At 44.4% G+C, this 15,404-nt stretch overlaps 1 protein-coding gene across 2 annotated transcripts in view; it reads right to left on the bottom strand.

Moving 5' to 3' along the window:
- The window catches only part of trabd2b (TraB domain containing 2B), a 324,667-nt gene that overhangs the window by 142,073 nt on the left and 167,190 nt on the right, over window positions 1-15,404 (bottom strand). For both annotated transcript variants that reach the window (XM_067990256.1, XM_067990257.1), the window contains exon 4: window positions 14,095-14,269. In XM_067990256.1, coding sequence (XP_067846357.1) covers window positions 14,095-14,269 — 175 coding nt within the window. The remainder of the gene's footprint in view (window positions 1-14,094; window positions 14,270-15,404) is intronic.

Raw genomic sequence — 15,404 nt, 5'->3', positions numbered from 1 at the left:
ACGCCAAGACTGGCACCCAACAAACGTCTGGTGACAGAATTCTAACATTCAGTACACACAATATCAATTGATGTTAACATGCCTCGCAATCTTCAGCACCTCAGTATGCTCATCACAACATGACACATCTGTGATAATGCTTAATATTGCCTTCTGTTCTCTTACAGAGCCTTCAGTGACTGCTGTGATGGCAGAGGGCGATTCCTCAGAGGACCTGCCGGCCTCAGAGTGCACCGTCACATCTGAGTGAGCCATCCACCAGCGCAGATGGGTCCTAGTCCTCAGTTAGGTGGGTTGGCACCTGGTGAGTTGCCACACGTGAGCACGAGCAGACACTGGTGACAGGGACAGCTGCGGAGAGTCCACGTCGGTGGGAGCACTCCTCTCCAGGCTCTGCTCAGCTGGACAGATGCTGAACCCTGGGGGCCATCCTTTGAAAGGAGAATGATTGAGGGGCAGCAGCACATTTGCGAGGTGCTGGAACAGGTGCCACGCGCACTCTCCACAATAGCGCAGAGGATGGAGGAGTCCAACCCCTGCATGAGTGGAATGGTGGCACAGGTATGGGAGGGAATCTCTGAGATAGTGTTGCAGGGACGTGAGGGGATCTCCAACATACTGTCGCGGGTAAGTGCGGGAATGTCTGCGATGGAGGGAAGGCTAGCCTCCATTGACGTTCAAGCACGGCTCACAAATGAATCCATTCAGGCCCTGCCAATGGCCGTTCGGACTAACAGTGAACAACATTCTGTCGCCTTAAACAGGCAGGCAGATGCACGAGCACTGGCCTTACAAGGCTTCACACATGTCCTCCAAACTGTTGTCCAGCAGAGTGGTAGGAGTGGTGTGGGCCTGGCCCAGGGGAGGGATGATGGCGAAAGAGGACATGGAAGTGGGGACACCACTCAAAGCGCTCCCACGTCTCACCCGTTGCCCCCCTCTCAACCAGTACCCGCAATGCTGCCTCCTCTCCAGGTGGCCGAGTCTGCCCCTGCACAGGTGCTGGTGGAGCAGTCTTTGGAGGGGCCCTCACGGGCACCAAAACCCAAAGGGCATAGGCCCAAAGCATCTAATCAGTCAATGCATGAACAACAGCAACCTGCCATTACATCTGCTGCAGCCACAGGGGATGCACCACGTAGAAGTAGTTGGAAGCGAAAGGCGAAGGTTTTGTAAGCACGAAGGCGATGCACAAGGGTGTTTGACGGTTGGTCATATTTTTTTTATTTATAGTTGCTTTTTGTTAAACTCATATTAAATATTATTATTGTCACCACTACTGCCGCATCTTGACCATTCTTGACTGGCTTCTGTAATGAGGCCCTTTCATGAGGTTAACCATAAACCGCGACACTTGATGTCACCCATTGGGTCACTCTACAGTGGGTGTATGTGTAGTTGCAGGACTGTTTTGTGCAGGGAGGGGTGGGGTTGGGGGTGCTGGTGTGGGCACTGCTCTATCCAGGTGGTTTGAGGACTGGACTCTTCACATTGTCTGATGTTAGGAGAACCGATCACCTATCAGTGACTCCCTGGCCTCACGAGCAGACAGGTGAGCCGCTGCTCTGCCCATGGGTTGCTCCTCCTCCTCTTCCGCCTCAATGTGGCAGATGTGGGATGGGGCCTCCTCAAGTGGCACCCCTCTCTGTTGTGCCATGTTATGCAGGGCACAACACATGACTATAATGCATCCCACTCGATCTGGTACATATTGAAGCATTCCCCCAGAACAATCAAGGCACCTGAAGTGCATCTTGAGCAGCCCTATAGCATGCTCAACTGTAGATCTGGTGGCGATGTGGCTGTCGTTGTACTGACGCTGTTGCTCGGTGATGAGGTTCCTCAGAGGTGTCATGAGCCACATGTGCAGGGGGTATCCCTTATCTCCGAGGAGCCAGCCGTTAAGAGTGTTCGGTGCGTGGAAGAGGGGCGGGATGTTAGATTCCCAGAGGATGAAGGAATCATGGCAGCTGCCAGGGAATCTGACGCACACATGAAGGAATCTTTTGCAGTGGTCACAAACGAGCTGAGTGTTGATGAAGTGATAGCCCTTCCTGTTGATGAATAGTCCTGGCTCGTGTGGAAGTGCTCGTATTGCTATATGGGTGCAATTGATTACTCCCTGCACCCGTGAGAAGCCAGCCACAGCATGGAATTCCACTGCCCTCTCCGTTGATTGGCCTTGGAGGGAGTGCAGCGTAGGTTTACTAGAATGATACCTGGACTTCAAGGGTTAAGTTATGAGGAGAGATTACACAAATTGGGGTTGTATTCTCTGGAGTTTAGATGGTTAAGGGGTGATCTGATCGAAGTTTATAAGATATTAAGGGAAACAGATAGGGTGGATAGAGAGAAACTATTTCCGCTGGTTGGGGATTTTAGGAGTAGGTTGCAGAGTCTAAAAATTAGAGCCAGACCTTTCAGGAGTGAGATTAGAAAACATTTCTACACACAAAGGGTGGTAGAAGTTTGGAACTGTCTTCCGCAAACGGCAATTGATACTAACTCAATTGCTAAATTTAAATCTGAGATAGATAGCTTTTTGCCAACCAAAGGTATTAAGGGATATGGGCCAAAGGCAGGTATATGGAGTTAGATCACAGATCAGCCATGATCTTATCAAACGGCGGAGCAGGCTCGAGGGGCTGAATGGCCTACTCCTGTTCCTATGTTCCTATGTTGCAATGTTCCTATGTCTGGCTGAGGTCGTCCATAAGGAAGTTGACGCAGTGCGAGGCCCTGCGAAAGAAGCCGTCGGTGACCTGCCTTATGCACTTGTGTGCAGACGACTGAGCGACCCCGGCGATGTCCCCGCTGGCATGCTGGAATGATCCAGAGGCGAAGAAGTTGAGGGCAGTGGTGACTTTGACAGCGACAGGTAAGGAGATGCTGCTTGGCCCAGCTGGGAGCAGCTCGGCATGAAAGAGGCTGCAGATGTCTGCGACTACCTGGCGACTGACTCTGAGCCTCCGTATGCACTGCTCCTCAGAGAGATCCAGTAAGCCTCAGTCTATAGACCCTGTGGCAAGGGTAGTGCCTCCTGCGACGTTGCACTCTCTGTTGTTGCCCTCTGTGCTCTTGTGCAGGTGCCTGTGGCGCAGCACTGTGTTGTGGAGCTCCACGTGGCGGAGGTGGATGTGCATGGCGAGGCTGGTGATGTTACTCATCCTCGGATGTGGTGGTGAATGCAGCCATGGTGCCCTCCCATCCTGACGGTGTGAGTTTAAGGGGGTCCGCAAAGTAGTTAAATATGTATGAACAGCAGAGTTTTGAATGGAAAGTAAGAAATTTGAGTGAAAACACAAAGATCTTGCAGCCAAAACTTTGTCTGAAGAATGCCCTGCTGCAATAAGTGACCTTTTCTCCCCACCTGTCAAATAAGCATTTGCATCTCCCACTGGCTGCTGGCTGAAACACGTCTGTTGCAACAGGGAGTGTTTCCCACAGCACGGGAAACACGCTGAGGATGCTTCAAAATTGCACCCCTGCCAAAATGTTGAGTCAATCAAGTAGTTCAAAGTACTTCAACTAGCTGACAAACTATGGAAAGTATCAACCCTGCCGGCTTTAATTGCCGGTGGGACTTCCGCATTCGGGAGGCGCACGCGACCCAGATGCGTCACTGGGGAACCCGGAAGTCAGCGGGTTGGAGCCGGGCTCCAAACCCGCTCAGGATTTTGGCGATTTTCGGAGCTCCCCCGCCCTAACGCACCCGCTCCTTCACCCGAAAATCAAGCCCGACATGTCAGATTTACTTTTGCCATAAACGGTTTGATTCCTTGTTTCTTTGTAATAGAATTTCAGCACAATTGATTTCTCTGTTTCCTTGGAATTCCGCAAGTCATTCTAGGATTTGCTGGTGAAGGAGTTAAATGACAGATTTATCGGCAAGACTTCTCCTTGACAAACTTGAAGAAAAACACAAGAGTGCAATCCAGATAAGTTATCAGTCTGGTTGCAGTGTCTGAGACAATCAAGTTTCAACAACAATCAGCTTCCACTCTCAAAGCCTGCTGGTGCCACACAAGCTGTCTTGTGTGGATTACACTTGTATTTGTAACTGATAAATCTTTGTGATACATGGTCTGGTGCTTTGAGCTAAAGAATTAGTTGCCATATGTAAAATCACTAAAACATTAGTCATTTATTTTTTCCTGCTAATATTTTTCTGCTATTCCTCCTCTCCTGAAGATATTGTAATCTTTGCTGAGTATCGTTTAGTGGACACTGCATGATATCATGTCTATTTGTAAGCTTAGACAGCAAGGATCAGTACACTATTCAACCGCAGGGGGCATCATGGTCAAGCCTGATCTTGTCGACATCTGTGATCCTCACACATGCACTTTCCAGCAAGGATCACTGGCCAGTGATTTCTAACAGGAACCCTCACACACGAGGACCCTGGGTACCTTTACCTAGGAAGGAATCACCCCCTTTGGAAGACAAGACTTGAGAAAATTTAGGAGGAATTGAATTAAAAAAAGGGTCGAAGCTGGGACTTATTTTAATGCTTTTTAGTATTAGCAAAGAGCCAACTTTCCAATGAGCTCTGTTAATGTTAAAATGTAACTATCATTTGGATGCAGGTGAGCAACGCTCCATGTGTGCAGCCTCGCCCTGTTTTTTTTTCGTTCATGGGATGTGGGCGTCGCTGGCGAGGCCGGCATTTATTGCCCATCCCTAATTGCCCTTGAGAAGGTGGTGGTGAGCCGCCTTCTTGAACCGCTGCAGTCCGTGTGGTGAAGGTTCTCCCACAGTGCTGTTAGGAAGGGAGTTCCAGGATTTTGACCCAGCGACGATGAAGGAACAGCGATATATTTCCCAGTCGGGATGGTGTGTGACTTGGAGGGGAACGTGCAGGTGGTGTTGTTCCCATGTACCTGCTGCTCTTGTCCTTCTAGGTGGTAGAGGTCGCGGGTTTGGGAGGTGCTGTCGAAGAAGCCTTGGTGAGTTGCTGCAGTGTATCCTGTGGATGGTACACACTGCAGCCACTGTGCGCCGTTGGTGAAGGGAGTGAATGTTTAGGGTGGTGGATGGGGTGCCAATCAAGCGGGCTGCTTTGTCCTGGATGGTGTCGAGCTTCTTGAGTGTTGTTGGAGCTGCACTCATCCAGGCAAGTGGAGAGCATTCCATCACACTCCTGACTTGTGCCTTGTAGATGGTGGAAAGGCTTTGGGGAGTCAAGAGGTGAGTCACTCGCCGCAGAATACCCAGCCTCTGACCTGCTCTTGTAGCCACAGTATTTATATGGCTGGTCCAGTTAAGTTTCTGATCAATGGTGACCCCCAGGATGTTGATGGTGGGGGATTCGGCGATGGTAATGCCGTTGAATGTCAAGGGGAGGTGGTTAGACTCTCCTGTTTCCCCTGGTCACAGAGCTATGTGTAGGTGGTTATATAACTTGGTTTTGTCAACAACTTATTGCTCTGAGCAAGTGCCACCCTCACATGGTGTCTCTAGTATAAATGCAGCCGTTTTCACTTTAGAACCATTACAATAGCAGAAATTTTGTTTTGTAAGTGGCAGTCAATCAGATAAGGCATTTTTGGTAAAATTACTGAATTTTCCTTTAATTTAAGAAAATCATTTCCTTCCAGGGTAATTGACTGACTGAAGTTATCTATGCTGCTACCTCAGCCAATAATCATCGTTGTACATAAAGGATCACACTCCAATGATTTAGATCACTTTGATGGTTCCTTAATATCTATTTGTTTGTAATGGTTTAGAAACATTGAAGGCAAAACATTTTTCTTGGAGCAGGGAAAAAAAATCCCAATTATTGATCATTGACAAAGTGCAGTGAATATATATAATATAAATATATAATATGCAAAAAAAAGCAAAACAGCAATCCTATAGTCATCAAAAATCATTTGTTCTGTTCACATACTCAATGTTTTTCACACAAAAAATGCAATTAATCATACTTTAGATGTATTATTTATAGCATCATGGCTGCTTGGTAACAAATGTTTTTCCTATCCCAAATAAACACAGGCAGATCATTGTAATTAAGCCATTTAGTCGTTGAAATATTTGTCTTTTAAGTACTAAGGAAGATAAATATGCATTCAAAGTGCTGTTAACAAACAGGAAGTATCAAAATTAAAACCACTTTCCAGCACTGAGCATACGAGCACTTTTTAGTCAGACTGAAAGGACTCACTAAGAGGCTGCCCCCAAGTGTCTATGTATCATCGTCTACGGCAGTGCTAAGTGACGAATTAGTTTAATAATAAGTTGCCATAGTGCGGGCAAAGGAAAGTAAATCGATGGCACTAGTTTTGATGGCACCACAAAATTTATACCATATTTATTTTAAACAAGGATCAAAGTTTTAACTTCCCAAATGACTTATTTGGTAAAGTTAGCTTGTAACAAGACTATACAAACTAGAAAGAAAGAACCTGCATTTATATAGCACTTTTCATGTCCTTCGAGTGTCCCAAAGTACTTCCAAATGGATTATTTTTGAAGTGTAGTCATTGTTGTACTGTACGCAAATCTACAAAGTCATAGGTTTGATTCAAATCTGCTGTGGGAAAGAGATTTTAACACATGTTGTCCAAAAAAAAATCACTGACTAGCCACATGCGTGGCTACGATGACACTATTTTAGCCAAATGCATTCATTTTAGTAGAAAACGCCTTACACACAATACAGGTAAATGTATCTCACGTGTATATATTTATTCAATAAGCATCAACCCATCATTCAGTGTGAAACTTTGCAGTCTTTCTCTTTCAGCAAAGTTTGGAATTCTGCCATGAATTTATCAGACACAGCACATCTTAGTGCAGCTTCTAGGTTTTTGTCCAACAGTTTCCGAGCAATACTTTGACTTCCTTAGAGCGACTGCTGAGAATGTTAACTCCCACAACGAGACATGCCAGGCCCACCCTGCGGTTGGATGCTGCTTGCCCTTTGCCCTGTTCAGTATTTTTTGGGCTTCCTTTCTTCTGATGGCCTGGATCGATTATTCCGATTATTCAAACTGACCATGGTGACTGCACTCCTCTCCATACGATGTTGTTGGTGTTTTCGTGGTGCTGAAGTCTGGCATTTACACCCGTGTTACACAACATTTTAGCAGATAACCAATAAGCAGTAACCAAGGAAGTAAAGCACACACAATGATCAAAAAACCCTCGCACACTCTTCCAGTCAGCTTATTATTTTACCAACAAATGCACACAAAGATTAAAAGTGGACATACATACGCGTGTGAATAGGAGTATTGAGATCACATGCCCAACAACAGTGTCTTTTACTTATTTTTTATTTACTAATCAAAAATGTAATTAACCATATCTGGATTTCCAATTAGCTGTCTGTGGCCAGCCATTCCTGCTCACTAGCAGTGACTCCTGATGGAATGTGCATATATGTGGACACTGGGTGGAGACAGGATCAGGCTTGGCTGTGATCCCTCCATGACAAAATAAGCCTGCGAACGTTCCCTCTCTAGGCTCATACATCAAGAATGGCCATCTGGACTAGATACTAGAGTGCAAGCAACTGTATCCACTAAGTATCAGGGTAGGAGGAGGGGAGAAAATTGACAACAAAAATGCCCTTCCCCAAAAAAGGTCAACTTTTAAAAAGTCTTCCCTCATGGCTCAGTAGGTAAATATGCAGCCATGTTTGTAAAACTGAGTGGTATAGACCAAGAAGTTTTGGGGCTCAATCTGTGGACTCTGGTGAGTTAACTGATCGCCACAGTTTTTTTCATTCATTCATGGGATGTGGGCATCGCTGACAAGCCAGCATTTATTGTCCATCCTCAATTGCTCTTGAGAAGTTGGTGGTGAGCCGCCTTGTAGAACCACCGCAGTGCGTGTGGTGAAGGTTCTCCAACAGTGCTGTTAGGTAGGGAGTTCCAGGATTTTGACCCAGCGTCGATGAAGGAACGGCGATATATTTCCAAGTCAGGATGGTTTGTTACTTGGAGGGGAACGTGCAGGTGGTGGTGTTCTCCTGCGTCCGCTGCCCTTGTCTTTCTAGGTGGTAGAGGTCATGGGTATGGGAGGTGCTGTCGAAGAAGCCTTGGCGAGTTGCTGAGGTGCATCTTGTAGATGGTACACACTGCAGCCATGGTGCACCAGTGGTGAAGGGAGTGAATGTATAAGGTGGTGGATGGGGTGCCAATCAAGCGGGCTGCTTTATCCTGGATGGTGTCGAGCTTCTTGAGTGTTGTTGGAGCTGCACTCATCCAGGCAAGTGGAGGGTATTCCATCACACTCCTGACTTGTGCCTTGTAGATGGTGGAAAGGCTTTGGGGAGTCAAGAGGTGAGTCACTCGCCGCAGAATACCCAGCCTCTGACCTGCTCTTGTAGCCATAGTATTTAGTGGCTGCTCCAGTTAAGTTTCTGGTCAATGGTGATCCCCAGGATGTTGATGGTGAAGGATTCGGCAATGGCAATGCCATTGAATGTCAATGCCATTGAATGTCAAGGGGAGATAGTTAGACTCTCTCTTGTTGGAGATGGTCATTGCCTGGCACTTGTCTGGCGCGAATGTTACTTGCCACTTATGAGCCCAAGCCTGGATGTTGTCCAGGTCTTGATGCATGCGGGCACGGACTGCTTCATTATCTGAGGGGTTACGAATGGAACTGAACATTGTGCAATCATCAGTGAACATCCCCATTTCTGACCTTATAATGGAGGGAAGGTCATTGATGAAGCAGCTGAAGATGGTTGGGCCTAGGACACTGCCCTGAGGAACTCCCGCAGCAATGTCCTAGATAACATAGATGTTACAATTGGCCTCAGTGTTCTTAGCCTAGTGGGGGAGGGAGGGAAATCAGCCTAGTTTGTGGACAGGATTGTGCTCCGTCAGGGTCCCCTCTTACGACTGAATATCCCTCCAAAACTCACAGTCAAGGTTCACCCATGAACAAATACTGGCACTTGTGGAATCATACCTCAACCGAGTTGGCACCTTCAGGGACGAGGGAAGAAATAAGGGGAAAATTAGATGAGGAAAAGAACTGTAGTGATGTTAGGAACTATGACAATGTGATGATAGCAGTGATCCCAAAAAGTGATCGGATTTTTCCGGTACAACATGCCTTTTTTAAAAATTATTTTTTTCCCTCTTTCTTGTCACTTTTCCTGCATGTACACACCATGAAACAGGAACATTTCAAGTGCAAGGTTGTAACATTAAATGCATTGCTTGCTGTTCTTACCTTTGCTTCCTCCTGCCAGATTGGTGCTGGTCCTTTTGCTAGATGGTCAAGTCATGTGGTGCGAAAGTCTGATGAATGAATCCCGAAGAAGAGCTTTTATGGTGCATTGACAATTGGGAAGTGATTTTGTGATCGGCCGCAAGAGTTTTAAGACTGCTTAAAAGCTACTCTGAAACAGTGCCAAATAGACGTCCATAAGTGGGAACAACTTGCTCAAGATAAGAAAGCATGGTGAAAAACCATCCATGAAAGCACCTCCTACTACGAGACCTGTCGCATTGTTAATGCTGAATGTAAACGCCAGCTGAGGAAGCCTCGCCTAAAAAAAATCAAGAATCCCAATCTGGTATATCCAGGATCCACTGTTCAATCTGCGGACCCTCATTCCAAACAAAAATAGATCTCACGGTCACCAAAGAACTCACTGCAATAATGGAGATGATATTCCGGTCGTCTTCTTCGATATTGAAGGACAAACAACAACAAGTCTTCCCAGGCTCCCTTTACTAATCAGCGGTCTTTACTTTCATTCTCTCTCCTTCCCCTTTTGTTTTACTTCTAACCAATATCTCTGATCACATATTCTCTCAGTTTTGTGCTGTGTACCGTCACCCGTGGCAAACTGGGTTGAGATTAGAATGTCCATTTGCCAAATCCAAAACCAGTTAGGCTCGCAGCAGAGAATGGGAACTGATTGCTTTGCCGATTTGAAAATTCATTCAGCGCTTTAATAACTAATGCATTTACATCACAAAACATGTGGAAAAATGCACTTCTATTATTTTAAAAAAACAGCTTTTTGGTTTGTGGTTTACATTTTATAAATTACCAGACAAGCCACTAAAAACCAGACCATTCCATCCAAATTCAAACAGTTTGTAACTCTAGTTGAGACTACCCAAACTCATTTCACATAAGAAAATGCCTGTTTTACCATCATCCTATCAGTTATGATGCATTTGAATTCATGCCTCAGAGATGAAGGCACAGTGTTCTAACCTCCCATTTCACCAGTCACCTACAATTTTTTATTAATATCCTGATCCAGAGATATTGACTTTGCATACCAAGAAAAACAAAATGGTTTCATACCTCACCACTATCGTTAAGTATCACTATCAAAAAATATGTTTCCCATTTTCTCCAGGACAGTACGTTCCATACAGAAAGAACCAGGTGTCTTACACAAATGTCTCCAATCTTCTAGAATTTCTTTTTAAAAAAAAACTTGTACAAAACTTGCCTTTTCAAAAAGATATTTGAGATGTGGAGGGAACGTCAAATGAACTTTCAACACCATCAGAAAATCCCCAGCCCCTCTTAAATCTTTGCAGCTTCAATTTAAAGTCTCTCCTTTTATTAAGTCACACTTGTGCCTTCTGGGTATTAATCTTCTCCATCTCTTTCAATATTATAATTTATCAAACCCTACTGCAAGCTGGAAGTGTGCCCCAGTGAAAAAGTAATTGATGTGTTTACAGGAATCAACACATTTAGTTTAAAATACCCATTTGAGTTAAGTCAGAGAATCAATGCCTGTCCCTATTTTTCTGAAGCATAATGTAAGGAAACATACGTTCGCTGTTAGAATATATTTTCATAAAATCTTTTAATAGTTATTTTAAAACATGTCTAGCAAACACAGTTTCCTGTCTGACAGCAGCTTGTGAATAAAAAATGTGAAAATGCCAACTGTGGCCCCAGTGCCAGTCAGAAAAACATTCCTTAACTTAAGTGACAGCCCTGAAAAAGCCCTAATGAATATTTGTGTTGATTCACATCTGGAGTCCCAGTCATGTTTTTTGGCAATATTTTAAACTTTCAAAATTTTTTAAGTTATGAAGTGTTGATTGCAATGTTGCATTTCAATGAAAAATGGAGAACGCAAATACTATTATTATATTGGTGTGGAGCAATCATATAGATTAGAAAATATATAAGACAAGTGTCTGTACTGCACAAGTACACCAGTAAATCAACAAAATCCTCTTTCATAATCTAACAGTATGTTCCTTCAGAGCATATTAAACTGCTAGTTACCTTTTTGGAAAACTCTTTTTGCATTTCAAACATGCAAATAAAGCTCAACCGAGAAAGATGAGAGACTAGATAAGCTGAGATTGTTCTCTTTAGAGCAGAGAAGGTAAAGGGGAGATTTAATAGAGGCATTCAAAATCATGAAGCGTTTTGATATAGAGTACATAAGGAGAAACTACATAAGGAGAAACTGTTTCCACTGGCAGAACGGTCGGTAACCAGAGGACACAGATTTAAGGCAACTGGCAAAAGAGCCAAAGGTGAGATGAGGATAAATTTTTTTACGCAGCAAGTTATTATTATCTGGAATACATTGCCTGATATGGTGACAGAAGCAGAATCGATAGTAACTTTCAAAAGGGATTTGGATAAGTACTTAAAGGGGAGAAAATTGCAGGACTATGGGGAAAGAGCAGGAGAGTGGGACTAATTGCATAGCTCTTTCAAAGAGCCGGCACATGCACGATAGGCCGAATGGCCTCCTCCTGTGCTGTATGATTCTATATTGGGGGAATTTTAAATGGGGGAGAGTTTCAGGTGAGGAGGCAGGAAGAAAGTCAAATCCAGCCAATGTTATCAGTTTGAAGCCTAGGCTATTTCAACCCCGACTCTCATTTATATCCCTTCAGCTAGCTGCCCGCCTGAGCAGAAAGAGGCAGCTGGCCAGCTTCAGGCAGATCAAAATTGCGGGACCTGGAGGCTGCCCACCCGCACCAAGGTAAGTCATGGGCGTGGGTATCAGGGCCGTTTCACAGGTGGGAAGGGAGGTAGCCTGGAGCAGCAGAGGTCCAGACCTTCCTTGATCCTCCTGGGCCCACTAAGAAATGTTTTTGACTTACCTTAGAAGGTCTCCTTTGCATCTTTCCCAGGTTTTACTGAGCTATTAAAATGTCTTCAGGGTCCTAATGACACCACAGGACACCGATTAGCATATATTAATGAGAGTCCAACCTGAGTCAGTCAGGCACCCTGGCCGCCTGAGAAAAGGGTTCAGTTAAGATGGCAGCAAGTGGGAATTGAGCGGGAATGGGCTACAAAGTCTTTGCCCGCACCATTTCCGATAGGCGGGGTGGGTCAAAATTCCGCTCATTGCCTCTAGATGTGTTTAGACCCACCTCTTTGACGGTAATGCCCAAGCAGCAACAAAAATAACCACCTCCAGAGGCATCAGCTGCCATTTTTCTATCTGTGGGTAGCTGAGTGCTCAGGGCTTGCTCCCTCCAAAGATTCACATGATTGACCTATATAGACCCAGCCACCAGAGAATGTGCACAAGCAGAAATTCAAGTTCCAATTCACAATTTGCTGCAATCCATCTGTTGCCACAAGTGCCATGGAATTTCCCCCATAACAAAATTACGCAGATTTCACAACGCTGGCAACTAAAACTATTGAAGAACCTTAGCAAGTGAAAATGCTTCCATAATACAAATGTAGTACCAAGAGGGAGTGCTTTATTTTGCTGTTTGCTCACTCTTAATATTGTACATTAACTAAAGTACTTACCATTCAAAATTCTTATTACTGAGCCATGTGCATTCCACACTTACCACAAATGTTCCCTAATTTTTTTTTAAAGTGGTGCTTGCATTTGCTTTTTCTTCCTACCTCTTTCATTTTTTTCTAAAGTCACTTAATTAATATTAATGGGACCACAAGCTTCATTTCCTCCCCATGTCACGAGACAGGAAAATCCCTGTCTGCTGAATGACTTGCTTAGGGAAACATTTCATCAGTCATAAGCATTTCTCTCTGAAATTTGGAGCCAAATTTCCCACAAGTAGACCAGGGTTTCAGAAAGTAGCAGCTGAACATACAACAGAATCTATGGGGCAACTGAGAGGACGAATATATTGATATACAGCAAATCATCTCCAAATCAATACGGTTTCTCTCGAGGTCTGTAGAAATGCTGTTGCTCAGTGAAATCAATCTGGCTCACATCATTGAGAAGGATGAGGAAAAGAGATATTAGCATTACTGCTTGGAACATCCTCAACTGTTACTAATAGCAACAGTGGTGTCCAACATAGCAGCAAATTGCAGACCACTGCTACCGCTGCTGCTCTGGGAATTAATTATTACACCATTCACAGAGAAGGAAGTCTGCTCAGCGCAAATTCTCCATGGAAAGGTGCTTGGCAAACATATTATGTAAATAGGATTGAAATAAAGCATTGTGTCACTTGCGTGTGGCATAATCACAATGAGTATGTTGTGGGACTCTTCCCGAGGAAAAAAAAGGTTTTCATGAAGATGGTGCACTTTAAACAGAAGTTACACTTATTAGTAGGCAAGGATTGGCCTATTTGAACAAAACCAAACCTCAATTAATTTCAATTCCAAGTAATTAAATAAAACTATTCCTCTCTGTTAAATAAAATGTTTTCTTTTATTTCAAATGAATCGACTTCAAGAAAGCAACTCGATTTGACCGAGAACCAGAATTAACTAATAGATATCGTCTGACCTTTTGAACGTTTCTGTATAGTGTTTACAGGTTCATCGACTTAAAACCTTTCTCCACCTGCATCAGCTCTATAATCAGTCAGTAACAGTGAAAAGCGAAATTCCTGATGAGGCTTTATTTTTCCTTTTAGCAATTTAAACTTTGAGAGCTCAAGATTCTGATTCTTTAAAAGTGATCTGATTGAAAAGATGATGGATGAATCACAGTTTGCTACCATGTTTAACACTGCCATGTAGGAGGGCTTGTTTAAAGTGAAGGACTTTTGCTTTCTAAGCCACAGATTCCTGATAATACGTCTTTAAGGGCTGCCTGGACAAAATGACAAAGTGCTTTATACTATCTGGATGAGTCAAGGCCCCTGAGGGACAAGGGATCACTCTACATACCTGCTCCAAATGCAAAGAAAAAGCTTTTATCTGGGTTTGCCTCCAGAAGTGCTGTCACCCTTTTGCCCATTCTTTCATTCCTCTTGTAGATTAACTCCTGGCGGAAATAGTTGTCTATCTCCTGAGCTGTCACCTGCTCATGCGGCGGGAGGGTGGTGTTGATAAAGTTAGGCAGCTGCGAGAAGAACAAGCCAAGTGATTATTATTCTAAGAATGGCTCCTAGATATGTAAGACATAGGATTACAGAATCTCATGCTTTACTGTCGAGATAAGACAGATTATTTTCATTGAGTTGTGGTGCAAGAATCTCTTAGCTGTTAAACATACTGATAAACCCAGGCAAGCTCCATGTTTGGTTGAATCTCGGACTTATTTCTGTTTTGTACAAGCTTTCTGAAAAACAGCAAAACTATTAAATATTATTTGATTATTAATAAACAGACTGGGAAGCTCCCCTGATAGTTCAACAAGTTTATTCATTAAGTAACTTATCTGCGAATCGAATCCTGGTCTGTGCTGAGTTAGCGGATCTCAGCTGCCATGATGATTAGAGGCGCTACATTTGGCCCCTGCTGGAAGTGCATGTGTGTGGCCATCAGATAAGGACAGGATCGTTCTTGGCTGTGATACTCCCTATAGTCAAATAGCTGTGACTCTCAAGGCTCTCACACTGGAATAATGATCGCTTATCTCATTTTGTTGGCCTCTGGCAAGTTAAATTGGGACCAAAAATTCCTGGGATTCTCACAGGTAAGGAAGCTTATTTCTTGGAAGTCCCGGCAATTCAGTCTATTTGTGGTGCCTATTCAGGCTCCTCTGGTGCTTCTGATTTGAATCTCATGGGCCTGGAGCTTTGGAGAGTTATGTTATCAATGCTGGTACTGGGGATAAAATACTGAATCCACCAGTCGCGGCACTGAAAACAGAACTTTCCAATGCTCCAGGCCCATGAAATTCAAATTAGCCAATAGAGTCTGAATAACTGCACCCTTCAACACGGGAGAGCGTCTGAGTTTGGGGTACTCAGTCAGCTTTATGGGGGAAAGCAGCAGTGCTGAAGCACTCAAGAGCTGGGATTCAGGGTGCAAGTTCAGGCCTGGAGCACTTGAAGCCAGCATCATGGGGAAGAGTGCGACATCCTGGGGAGGGTACAGGTTAGGTCACTCGGAGCTGGTAATGGGAAAAGATCACAGGCTTGCAACACTCAGAGCTGGCATTCTGGGGGAGAATGCCGGTCTGGAGTACTGGGAGCCAGCATCCGATGCTGAGCTTAAATCAGGTTGATGCTTTCTGTACAATAAAATCCTCA

This window comes from Heptranchias perlo, chromosome 9 (assembly GCF_035084215.1).
Source record: "Heptranchias perlo isolate sHepPer1 chromosome 9, sHepPer1.hap1, whole genome shotgun sequence".
In the NCBI taxonomy this organism is placed as follows: Eukaryota; Metazoa; Chordata; class Chondrichthyes; order Hexanchiformes; family Hexanchidae; genus Heptranchias; species Heptranchias perlo.
Note: the sequence above shows the minus strand (reverse complement) of the source record. Positions and strands in the feature narration are given on the sequence as shown.